At 35.5% G+C, this 13416-nt stretch overlaps 1 protein-coding gene across 27 annotated transcripts in view; it reads right to left on the bottom strand.

Moving 5' to 3' along the window:
* phldb2b (pleckstrin homology-like domain, family B, member 2b) overlaps window positions 1–13416 on the bottom strand; it is a 74418-nt gene that overhangs the window by 45753 nt on the left and 15249 nt on the right. For 14 of the 27 annotated variants that reach the window (XM_073940755.1, XM_073940754.1, XM_073940751.1 and 11 more), the window contains exons 1-2: window positions 5798–6001; window positions 2085–2204 (exon numbers count right to left, since the gene is read on the bottom strand). In XM_073940755.1, coding sequence (XP_073796856.1) covers window positions 2085–2139 — 55 coding nt within the window. In that variant the 5' untranslated portion in view covers window positions 2140–2204; window positions 5798–6001. Of the gene's footprint in view, window positions 1–2084; window positions 2205–5797; window positions 6002–9881; window positions 10065–13416 lie in introns of those variants that run through there. The other 13 variants (XM_073940744.1, XM_073940743.1, XM_073940739.1 and 10 more) reach the window with 1 other exon arrangement.

The following is a 13416-nucleotide window of genomic DNA, read 5'->3' on the forward strand; positions in this document are numbered from 1 at the left end:
CCATTTAAGGACATTTACAGAGTTGTTGTGAAGCCACTCCATAGCTATTTTGGCAGTGTGCTTTGGGTCATTGTCCTGCTAGAGGATGAACCGTCGCCCCAGTCTGAGTTCAAGAGCACTCTGAAGCAGGTTTTCATTCAGAATGTCTCTGTACATTGCTGCATTCATCTTTCCCTCTATCCTGACTAGTTTTCCAGTTCCTGCTGCTGAAAACATCCCCACAGCATGATGCTGCTACCACCATCCTTCAATGTAGGGAAGGTATTAGCCTGGTGATGAGTGGGGCCTGGTTTTCTCCAAACATAACGCCTGGCATTCACTCCATAGAGTTCATTTTTAGTCTCATCAGACCAGAGAATTTTGTTTCTTATGGTCTGAGAGTCCTTCAAATGCCTTTTGGCAAATTCCAGGCGAGGAGTGGCTGTCTGGCCACTCTAGCATAAAGGTCTGATTGGTTGATTGCTGTACAGATGGTTGTCCTTCTGTAAGATTCTCCTCTCTCCACAGAAGAACTCTGAAGTTCAGAGTTTCAAAGATTAAACAAATCCCTGACTAAGGCCCTTCTCCCCCGATCACTCAGCTTAGATGGCCGGCCAGCTCAAGGAAGAGTCCTTGTGGTTCCAACCATCTTCCACTTAAGGATGATGGAGGCCACTGTTGCTCACTGGAACTATAAGAGGAGCAGAAATTTTTCTTTAACCTTCCCAAACCGTGAGGCAATCCTGTCTTGGATGTGTACAGACAATCCCTTTGTCTTCATGCTTGGTTTGTGCTTTGAAATGCACTGTCAACCCTGGGACCTTATATAGACAGGTGTATGCCTTTTCAAATCATGTCCAATCAACTGAATTTACCACAGCTGAATTATGCTTCTGAAACATCTCAAGAATGTTCAGTGGAAACAGAGTGTACCTGAGCTCAATTTAGAGCTTTACTGCAAAGGCTGTGAATACTACTGTACATGTGATTTTTCTGTTTTTTTTATTAATAAATTTGCAAAAATTAAAAAAGTTCATTGTCATTATGGGGTATTGTGTGTAGAATTTTGAGGAAATAAATTAATTTAATTCATTTTGGAATAAGGCTGTAACTTATCTTGAGGCTTGAGGTAATTTATCTGCATCTTCATGTACAGAAAATGAAGCAGAGATTGCTCAGAGTATTAATTCAGCTGTGTTAGATTGCATTGTCTGTAAAATAAATGTTTAGCACTCTTAAAATAATTCTGGGAAACATTTTAGAATAATGGTGCATTAGTTAATGTATTTACTAACATTTACTAATTATGAATAATCTTGTGTAGCATTTATTAATCATAGTTCCAATCCAATCTGGTGCTTGTTAACATTAGTTTATCCACTGTGTGTTAATATAAACAAACAATTAATCAATGTTATTTAACTTAATGTTAACTATTGTAAAAGAGATTAAAACATTCCATAGTAAATGTATTACTCATTCTTTGTTCATGTAAGTAAATACATTAACTGATGAACCATTATTTTAAAGTGTTAACGAATTTTGCTACATCAGAGGTTTAGATCAAATTGCACACAGTTAAAGAAGAGGTAACTGAAACCTTGTATCACACACACATACAGAGAGAGAGGCAAAGACAGAAGGAGAGAGAAAAGATTCCCCTTAAATGATGTTCTGGTATGTTGTGATATGGGATCTGGCGCTGTGTGTGTGTGTTTGTACTGGTTTTGGTGGTTTACAAAAACAGAAATTTTATGATGACATAGGTATGACATAAGTTTTACAACATCGAAGGTGGTTTATGAGGACATGTCTTGTGTCCTCATAATTTAAAATGCTTTAAAACATACTTAAGTCCTTTTGACATTCGAAATTTGCCACAGCTTTGCTGTGAGGGTTGGGTTTAGTGATGGGGTGGGTTAGTGCCATATAATAGGCGTTTTTTTAGTGTATAAAATTATTATTCCTATGCAGTGCTCATAAACTATTAATATTAATCAGTGGTTAGTTTCAGTTCCTGGTGAAGTTTGGGTGCAAAATATAGAGAGGTTACTAATGATAGAACAATATGTCAGTAGAAAGAGAAAGGGGGAGAGAGAGTTTACCTGTGCTGTACACCAGCGGAGAGACAGGACTCTTCTGAGGCAGCATGCTTTTCATACGGTTGGCTTCCTCGGGATGGTTAAAGCGAAAGATATAAGATTTACCTAGACAGAGTGTGTAACCTGAAGAGAGATAGAAAGAGAAATAAACACACAAATCAATTGAAGAAAGGTTAGATTAGTATTCATGTCACTCAAGTCCACAGTCCATTGAAACCCAAAAAACAAGAAGATAACAGAAGATAAGTTCATACACTATGATGCACCATGACACAAAGCTCAAATAATCTCAAAATGGTTTCTTCAACATTACAGTGCATTCACTAAACTCAAATGACCTCCACGGTCACCAGATCTCAATGCAAAAGAGCATCTTTGGGATGTGGAGGAAAGGATGTGGAGCCAACAAATCTGCAGCAACTGTGTGATTCCATCATGGCAATGTGGTATAAATAACATTTTGAGGGAAAGCTAGAAGACAGAGATGAAGCTAAAATGTGAAATCTTCAAAACATTATACCCTTTAATGAATCTTTCAGTCATACAATTCAATTATGCTAATTGTCACTCAGCAACAGGATAAGAAAGGCATGTTTCGCTATAAAAAACTGTCTTAGACATCATTCTCTTATTGTTTCTACGTAGATTACTATGTCCAGAGGGTCTGGGTCTGCTCTCTCCACTAATCTGAAATCAGAGACCACAGAACGGCAGATGGATGCAAGCCCGGAAAAAAGTCATAGAAAGCGGAATAACAGCTCATGGAAAATATGTAGGACCTTTTTCCTCCACACTGAAACCCCAAAATATTTGCTTCAATGCTCTGTTTGCTGGAAGCAAGGATATAGATGGAGACGAAACTTGTGTGAGAGCTTAAGAGAAAACAGTTTCATCAAAACATTTTGAATGAGAAATAAATAAATAAATAAATAAAAGCAACGCAGTGGCGCAGTAGGTAGTGCTGTCGCCTTACAGCAAGAAGGTTGCTTTTCTCCCCGCGTTCGCGCTGGTTTCCTCTGGGTGCTCCGGGGTCCACCACAGTCCAAAGACATGCAGTTCAGGTGAACTGGGTAGGCTAAATTGTCCGTGTATGAGTGTGTATGGATGTTTCCCAGAGATGAGTTGCAGCTGGAAGGGCATCTGCTGCGTAAAACATATGCTGGATATGTTGGCGGTTCATTCCGTTGTGGCGACCCCAGATTAATAAAAGGAATAAGCCGAAAAGAAAATGAATAAATGAATGAATGTGTGAACTAAATAAATAAATACATTTACTTCAGATTTCAAAGCAGAAACCTACATGTTTTTCCAATACTTTTACTTATCAAAACAGTTCATCCAACTACATTTTAAGATTTTTACTTAAAGATTTTTAGCAGAAACTGTGGTCCTTTGTGATCCATAAAATGCAAGTCAATGTCTACTACCACTGACTAACTTTGAGCGTTAAAAACAAACCCATGCATATATATGCAATAATATTAATATCCTTGACTCCTAGGGATAAATAAAGGTCTTAGGAAGCAAAACAATCAGTCTGGGCAAGAATCTGAACATTATTTACAACATTATTGCCTTTAATCCACAGCCTTGACTAACGGTGATGTTCCATTGAACCCTGCAATGGTTCAGTAGTAGGTTACATTTTGTTTGTTTGCCCTGGAATTTTCTCACAGATGAAACCCCAAGCTGCAAAGGTGAAGAGTTCTCTGAACGTCTTCTGTTATTAACATGCCAAACCTTTGACATTTAGTCTCCTAAATCTGTCCCACACATTACAGGGTTTGGTGCACTGACAGAAATTGTCTTCTCTGGACTTCCCTTTAATGTGTCACAAAATGGACAAATACAGCTTGAGCAGCGGGATGCACTGATTTCATAACAACAGATGGACACAATGTGCAGGAAAATAAAACCTTGAGTCAGTCAACACTCTTCCATAGGCATAACACGTCCAGAGAAACACTCAGCAGTCATGAAACAGAAATATAAACAGACACACGTGTGTGTGCGCACACACACTCGTAAGTGTTTAGTCTACACAGCTGTTCTCCTAGGGCTAAATAAATACACTTTCAAAAGAATAAAGATGTACGCATCTAAGCTTGGCACCCAAGGTGACTGACTTACAATTCTGTTTCATCTACATCCATGCAGAATACATTTGTGTAGGTTCATAAAAGCGTTTCCAAGACTTTCATAAAAGGAGTTTACAGTTGTAGTTTATTGCAAGTCTTTTCCTGCCCTTCTGTCCCACAAATGAATCCACAAACACAGCTGCTTCATCTTATAAACTCTCTCTTCTAAAGTCAGTCTTGAATTCAAAATAAGAACCCTTTGATCACATAATCAAATGTGCATGTTACTTTATGAACAGCTCCTTGCTCAAATTATTGGATTAAATCGGCACCACAAGGAAACAATCTTTGGGTACAATGAAACATTTATGATACGTTTAAATTAGAAGGGAGAAAAAGTTACAGTCGTAGCAAGGATATTAGCAGTAACTGCTTATTAATAAAGAAAAAAATAAAGTTTTGCCATTTTGCTTACTGTCAAAGTTTAAGTGTAACTACCCTATAGACCATTTTGATGGATATAAACAATAACAATGGTCCTTACGTATTTTCTGTTTTACATTTTTTATTTCCATATAGCTTCCAAGAATACAAAACCGTCCACAAATTGATAAATAATGCTATGATAGCTGTTTTATTGTGAAGGTATGATTAAATTGCCTCTTGTTATAGCTATGAAATAGTTTGATAACAAGCAGGAAATGTTTATGGGCCAATGACATCCCTGCATTAAAATGGTCTTTATAACAGACATATTATTATTACATGTTATAAAATAGAATCTTATGATTCGAATGGCCAGTCTCTCATTAATAGTTTACTACACTCTAAAAACAATAAGAAATTTAAGCCTAAATATGGGTAAAATATGGACAATCCCAACTCTTAGGATAAAAATGTAATGTAAAATTTTAACCCAGTGGTGCTGTTTGTCTAATGTCTGGATTTTACCCCTGCTTGGATTGAAACAACCCAACATATTTTGTTTGCCTGCAAATATTAAATAAAGCTGACTGGCATCATAACCTCAAGACTTAATTTGCAATAATTAACCCAGCATATTTTGTCTGCCTGCATCCATTAAATAAAGCTGACTAGCATCATAACAGACTTAATGTACAATAATTATGCCTCCTAAATGTTTACCACATTAATGAAATAATTCCAATAACATTCTTTTGAATAGTATATCATCACCTACCAGTACTACTACCATTTATGAATATTACGTCCATCAAACAGGCAGTACTTAATTATTTACAGTAAGATCCAGATGTTTGAACTTGAACTCGTAACGTGAAAATGTGGGATTATTACTAAAGATCCGGAAAAAAACAATATTTCTCAGTTGTCAAATATACGTCACGTACGCCAGTAAAATATTGTAATATTTAATACATTGTAAATGTAAAAATGTAATAAATAAATGTAAAGTTTTTAACATACAATCACAAAAACACAGTTTCACGAATTAATTATCAATTGACACAAATGACGTGACACACCAATGTGAACGAGCACGTCGTTTATCGTAACAGATGTAACTTTACTTCACAGTTCTTGCAGCGTGTGTTATAGTCTAATCCACACAATTATCTGGAAAGAAAATGATGAATGATAAAAGAAAGCAAAACAAACCTTTCAGGAAGTCCCATTAAGCGAGTACCTCAAAACATTAGCGGAGGTCTGTAGCCAATTAGTGTTTCACGCCGAAAAGCAAAGGCATCATGTAAACTCGCGTGCGTTTCTCCGTCCGCTCGTGCGTCTCACGCGACCGCTTCTCTTTCCTCCACTACTGTCCTGAGGTCAGTGAGAACAGCACAAACGCTGAAAACCCGTCCTAAAGGGGTGGTGCTCTGTACACACTCAAGTACAACTTGGGAGGGAAGTCTTGCTAATTCACTGAAGCTGTTGACGCTTTTAAACGTAAGTCAAGACTTTTAATTATCTGCCTCAGTGATGCATTCAACTGTGAACACAATCTTGATACGTACACTGCTTGGTGAAGCAAACTCGTGAGTGAAAGGTGATTTAACCCCTCCCCCTCTACTTTCTTTGTCTGCCTACTCAGAGATAAAGTTACCTGAGAGAAACATTAATGAAATAAGTTGAGGTCAGACACTGCTTTCAAGATATAGTGCTGAACTCTGAATGATGTGCCTGATGAGTGATATTTTGTGCAACTCTGTAACTGAAATCAATTGTTCCACTTGCACAAGACTAAGCATATCATCTTGTTCAAGTTTTTGACCTTTCTGCATCATCATGTGAATGCCAGCACAGCTCTACCACCAACCTTCACCAATCATGATGCAGACGACAAGAAATCTGATTTCAGGCAGGCTCAAAAGTCAATGGTATAAATAGATGTTTGTATAAAATCAAGTAACTTTAGGGGATTGCAAACTTTTTAGTAAGGACCTGAAAAATGTGAAATGACCAGCCTTAACCAATATGAAATAATTTTTACATTTGAGTGCTTTCATATTGTTGAAGCTTTGAAATAAAAAAAAAATAAAAAAATATATGTATATATTGCTGAAGGCTGGTCCCTCATATTTTGCAGGTCCTTGTTCCAAACAGCATTTTTATAGTTCAATATACTTTATAAATACAGGCCTATTTGGTGTATTTATTCAACATTTTTTTATTGCAAAAAGATACAACAAATTTTCTTTATTAAAACCCATGAATTTTTAAGGTATGTCTGATAATGTTATTTTTTTTTCTTCTGAAGAAAGTCTTATTTGTTTTATTTTGGCTAGAATTAAAGCAGTTTAAAAAAATTTAAAACCATTTTAGGGTCAAAATTATAAGCCCCTTTAAGCTTAATTTTTTTGGATAGTCTACAGAACAAACCATCGTTATACAATAACTTGCCTAATTACCCTAAACTGCCTAGTTAACCTAGTTAAGCCTTTAAAATGCCAGTAAAATATTATTACGGTTAAATGTTAGGGATATATATATATATATATATATATATATATATATATATATATATATATATATATATATATATATATATATATAGTATATGAGTGGTGTTTTTGATAAAAGGGGTTTTCTGATTCTTACATACCAGACACATTAGTCAGAATTAGATAACTACCCAACAGACACATCTAGTCTGAAACAGCCTAATAATAGGTTAAGTCTGACTCTGAACATAGAATTTGCCAATCAAATGAAGTTTTGCAATTGCCCGGGGGAAGGTGACGTCACTTCTTTCATCACAGTGACTGCTGGAGTTTGAACCGTCTTCATGTGAGCTCCACTGATTTATTATTTCACGCTCTGCAGCTCTTGTGCTTTAAAGTGTTGAGAGTTAAGCCAGGTCAAATAACTCGCATGCAGGTCCTTGTTGTGATACAGATGTATGAGTTTCCTTACAACTGCAGTTTTACATAAAACAAAAATAAATTTGTCTTAATTTGCATCACAGTCGTGTCTATTGACAATTCCTCCCACAGAAACAAAGACACATTTCACAATCCCGTCAATACTTGCACTCCACCACTGTAAAGTGTGAGAATAAGTCTGGTAAATGTTTATCTGACTCGCTCTCACTGAGATGTGAAAGAAAATACGCATAGAGAATGATGGATCATTTGTTGAGGAGCTTGGAGAGGCTGAAGAATGCAGGAATTGCAGAGAAAATACAACCTTGGGGAAGAAAAAAATCTGAGCTTGGTAGCTCTAACGCTTCTGGAAGCTCTGAGTCACAGCACTGCATTAATACAAGATCCCAAGCCACACCAATTAAACTTTGCGTCACGTCCAAAACCCAGAAACCCTGCTGGAAACACACATTATGTCTTTCCAATACATAACACACTTCATTCCCAGGTCATAAACCTCTTCCCTTTTTCATTTACTCAGATTCACTCTGTGTTTTCCAAAGTAAACAAACACAAACATGCATGTGTAATAGTGTGTGAAAAATGGGTAGTACTGACAAATAGGCAGTAAAAATGCTTTTGTTGTAAAACACTATTTTAGGGAAATAAAACTGCTATATTTATGTAGTTTGATGTTTGAGTATAATATAAGGGGTCGCTAACCAGCGATGCAACGATTATAGGTTTTGGTTGTACATTTATTGGATATGGAAAAAGAATTAATTTGTTAATTTCAGAACACTACTAGTTTAGAAAATCACATGAAAACTCTTTATACTTTAAAAAGTTATTTATTGCTGCTCAGTAACCAAATAATACAGGTCAAAACAATAATGGAAAAAAAACAAAACAATATTGGGTTATTTCGACACTGGTGCTAATTCAATACTTTAAAAATGTTTCCGGTTCCAAAACTTTTGAGCCAAAAAATTATAATAAAAAAATAAAAATAAAATAAATAAATAAATATATATATATATATATATATATATATATATATATATATATATATATATATATATATATATATATATATATATATATATATATTTATATATATATAATTTAAATTGAACATTATAATTAATGTTTAAAGTATACATCAATTCCTATTTTATATATTGAATTACATTACTTTATTTCTTTTGATCCTTTGTTTGTTGGATGTGATTATTACTGTGCGCTTTGCCTACTATATCTAAGCAACAAGAACAAACGCATAACATTGACAACCGTGTCCGTAACCCTCAAAGTTGTTTAGAATGAATTGTTTAGAGATAGTGTGACCCAACGGGTACCTTTGTATACCTTTGATGTACCCCTTCATGCTTACGTCCATGTCGCAGCACCAGTGGCACTGAAATTATTTACTTTATCAATTCTTTCACAGATTTTTTTGTTTAAAAGTTTTACTTTTATTTTTTTTTACTGAAAAGTACCATAAAATATTCTATGGTATGACATAGCAAAGTTGAAGGAAACAACACTTAATATTTTACAATAGGGTGAGAGTGATTTATCTTCACTGTTGGACACTCATCTTCATATAGTGCTATTTATTTTATATGAAATTATGAATAATAAATACATTTTTTTCTCCATGACATGTTGGACTTTTTGCACATTTTCAATAAACAGGGGTGTCACACCAAAGTACAACAAAACGTAACAATTTTATAGTGGCACTGGTTAAAAAAGTTAAATATGTGATAAATTCTGAGACAAAAACTTAACAGGGGCACATGATGAACTTCACAAGGGGGCTTCAGTCACATGATCTTAAAGTTGAAGTTTTACGTAAAATTTCCAAATTTAACAGTTATTATAGTGTCACACCAGAGGACATGGTTTCAGTGACAAATGTAAATGTAAGTTCCTATGTTTTTTTTTTAATGTATAGATAAAAAATTACTTAAATAGCCACTTTATAACCATAATGGTTTAATGATTTTCTTTTCAAACTATGTTTGAGAGTCACACCATTGGACATTTTTAAGATTTTACTCAAAAATGTAAAAAAAACAATGTTATTATTATTTACTTGTTTATTTATTTTTAAATATTTTTTTACTGTTATTATGATTTTCTGGGATGGGATAGGTTAGGGGAATGTTTTTTAAAATGTGAAAAACTTTGAGTGTTTTTTTAAAGTGTTTTTTTTAATAAAAAGAGATCCATGGAAGAAAAATAAATGTTTGAAAAAAGAAAACTATTTAAAGCATTTTAAATGATGACAGTATTTACAATTATTTTAGTCATGTGTGACAATAAAAATGCAATTACACATCAACAACTCAAATGCATTTGAAGTTCCTGGTTACCTTGTGTGAGTTGTGTTGGTCTGCTTACAGGGACTCCATCGAGTGAACACAGGTGTCCGCAGGGGTCAAGGGTGACGACCCCTCCGCTGTTTTCAATCCTGCAATGTTCCGCTTCAATGCCCGGACCCTCAATAGTGATGTCCTGAGGTACAGGGGCGTCATCGCGACCTATGCGTGTCACTCCTAGAAAATAAAGACACTCGTTTTGTAAGTATGAGATTTGTGAGTTTAATTTGTATTAATATTGGTGGTAAAAAATGCAAGGCTACACGAGTCTGCGTTTGATTAGTTCATCTGTAAATCTTGCATGTTGTTCTGGTGTTCGTTCAGCCGACAGCTTTATTGAGTGCTGAAATAAATCTCACCAACTGTGAGGCTTTTACGTCTTTACCTCCTGGGGACTTTTGAAATTGAATTTTGATGAAAATGCTCATTTTAGAGTACTGGGGGATTTTCAGGTTAAGTTAAATCCTGATCAAGGATCTAGATTAAAATTAGTACAAGTATAGTTATATGTGTGTGTGTGTATTCACAATGAAGAAAATGTGTGCTTGTACTAAGGGGTATGACACATTATACTGTATGTTCTAAGTAGTCAAATACTGTGTATTTGAAGACAAAATGATTAGCCGTCCTGTTAATTGTTTCTTTTTCAAGTATTTCCCAATTTCTATAAATATTTAAAATATATATTTTTTTCACAGTATTTTCAATAATATTTGTTATTTTTGGAGAAATTTTTATTTGTTTTATTTTGATTAGAATAAAAGCAATTTAAATAAAAAAAACATTTTAAGGTCAAAATTATTAGCCACCTAAAGTAATAGATATATTTTTTTGTCTACAGAACAAACCACTGTTATACAATGATTTGCCTAATCACCCTAACATGTTAACCTAATTAAGCCTTTAAATGTCACTTTAAGCTGAATTCTAGTATAATGATGATGATGATGATGATGATGAACAAAGCCTTTATTTGTCACATGCACTTTTACATGTAGCGAAATTGGACCCCTCTGACCATACACAAACATCCCACATTTCAGGGGGAAGACAGGTCAGACAAGAGGTAGCTTTAGAAAGAGGAAATCAGATACAGTAGGTAAAAGGGAGGAGAAAAAACCTTCGCTACAGAGTTCTCCCTGTGTCCATATGGGTTTCCCCCGGGTTCCCCAGTTTCTTTCCATCGTCCAAAGATATGCGTCATATATAAACGGACTAAGCCAAATGGGCACCATACTCTAGCTCCCAGCATCAGTATTTTTTTCTTTCTCAAAGTAGTTCACCTCAGCCACTTCAGCAGGGGAGTTTTCGAGATCCCTGAGCTCAATCTCACCTCTCGCTGTGCAAACGTCCTGGGTTCGAGGATCCCTTGAGCTTAGAGCTCTCTCCCGGGACAGCATGCCAAACAAGCTTATTGTAAATCATCAGCTAAGTGTGAACTTTTGAAACAGAAATTGTGGGAAACAAAATATACAGGGGGCTAATAATTCAGGAGGGCTAATAATTTTCACTTCAACTGTATGTATATAATTATCTGTGACACGTCATGTATTGTTAATGTCCATTGGTCTACTTCAGATGCATGCAGATTACAATTTATGAAGGATTTTAGGAAAAGGAGTTTTTTTTGCCATTTACTATACATTTACTATCATCACCTAAAATTTCCATCAGAAATCATCCATTCTAATTGTTTTTAATGAGAGCCCTCTTTGTTTTATTCACATTTTGTCATCTCTCAGGCGGCACGGTGGCTTAGTAGCTAGCTCTGTCGCCTCACAGCAAGAAGGTCGCTAGTTCGAGTCCCAGCTGGATCAGTTGGCATTTCTGTGTGGAGTTTGCATGTTCTCTCCGTGTTGGTGTGGCTTTTTTCTGGGTGCTCTGGTTTCTCCCACAGTCCAAAGACAGGCGTTATAGGTGTTAAACTGAGGTACCGACTATCTGGGGTCGGGGAAAATCCCAGGATGTCCTTCGAAAACGAGTAGAGTTTAACCTCGGTATCCTGGCCAAATTTGCCCACTGGCCTCTGTCTATCATAGCCTCCTAATCATCCCCATATCATAATTGGCTTCATCACTCTCTCTTCTCTCCACCATTCAGTCTGGCGCAATATGTCTGTCGTCTCAACATCCAGGTGGATACTACACAATGGTGGTCGTTGAGGAGATTCCCCCTAATGTGTAAAGTGCTTTGAGTGTTTAGAAAAGCGCTATATATGTAAGGAATTATTATTATTATTAAAACTTATGCTGGATAAGTTGGCGGTTCATTCCCCTGTGGCGACCCCTGATGAATAAAAGAACTAAACCGAAGTAAAATAAATGAATGAATGTCATCTGTCAGTAAATAGGTTGAAGATCTAAATTACATAAAATTAAAGTGATACATTTTTTTAAATGGGTTTGAAATCTGAATTTTTCAATGCTTTAGTATACAATTGCCAATATTTAGCTGTTTCACATAATTCTACGCCATCACCAATGCTAGATAAAAATATTCATAGCACTTTTTTTTTTCGCATTTGTGTCAATTTTATTCACAGTCTAGATAAATGTTTCTGGCATGGAGACACACTGCTGTAAAGAATGAGGTGTGTGTGTGTGTTCTAAATCTCCACTCTCCTCTGACCTCTGCTGGCACACACACTCAACCAGTGACGCAAGTCGCCCAGTTACAGATTGACTTCAACACCTCACAGTCTATGGCTAGCGGAAATGGTCAAATATTTGCTCTTTTTATATCAAAACATAATTAACCTCTCTTGAAATAGCAGGTCTAAACCTGTCTTTGTGTGTGTTTGGTTCTGTAATAATAACTGTGACTTTATTGCTCATTCCCGCTGGGAGGAAGTCAGCTTGACTTCTTGTCCTGTCTCTATTCTGATAGGTTGCATACTTCATTTCCTGCGCCATTCTCAGATTGCATTCCCCTGTTTACTATAGTGACCGTGATAAGATGAGCGAAGTATGAGCTTTATGTGTGCAGAAGTGAACAATCTTGATCGCATGGAAGCCAGGGATGGAACAATTACAGGTTTCACAATTAACCTTAGTCAAAATTTCTGAAGGTTTTTTGGTGTAAAACCATTAATAGTGATACTGTTCCAAATTTTAATTATCATTAAAGGAATAAAGTTCACTTAAAAATGAAAATTGTCATCATTTACTCATCCACTACTTGCTCAAGATTGTAGATATATTGATATATATAGAAGATATGTCAAAGAATGTTGGGGAAATTTTATTTTATTTTTTAATTTCTATGGATGTTAATGGCTGCTTTTCCAACATTCTTCATAATGTTTTGTTGTGTTCAACAGAAGAAAGACCTACCACTTCAGTGTGAGTAAATTGTAAGTACATTTTCATTTTCGGTAGAAATATCCTTTTAAAACCACGTTTTGGAAAATCCTGCACAGCCAGAATCAGTTTTTTATTGCAGATGCAGCATGCCGTCTATATGGGTGGATATATTTATATATACCACTTGTAACTAATGTGAATCTTCCCCATAAAAAGAAAATCTACAT

This window comes from Danio rerio, chromosome 24 (genome assembly GCF_049306965.1).
Source record: "Danio rerio strain Tuebingen ecotype United States chromosome 24, GRCz12tu, whole genome shotgun sequence".
Taxonomy (NCBI): domain Eukaryota; kingdom Metazoa; phylum Chordata; class Actinopteri; order Cypriniformes; family Danionidae; genus Danio; species Danio rerio.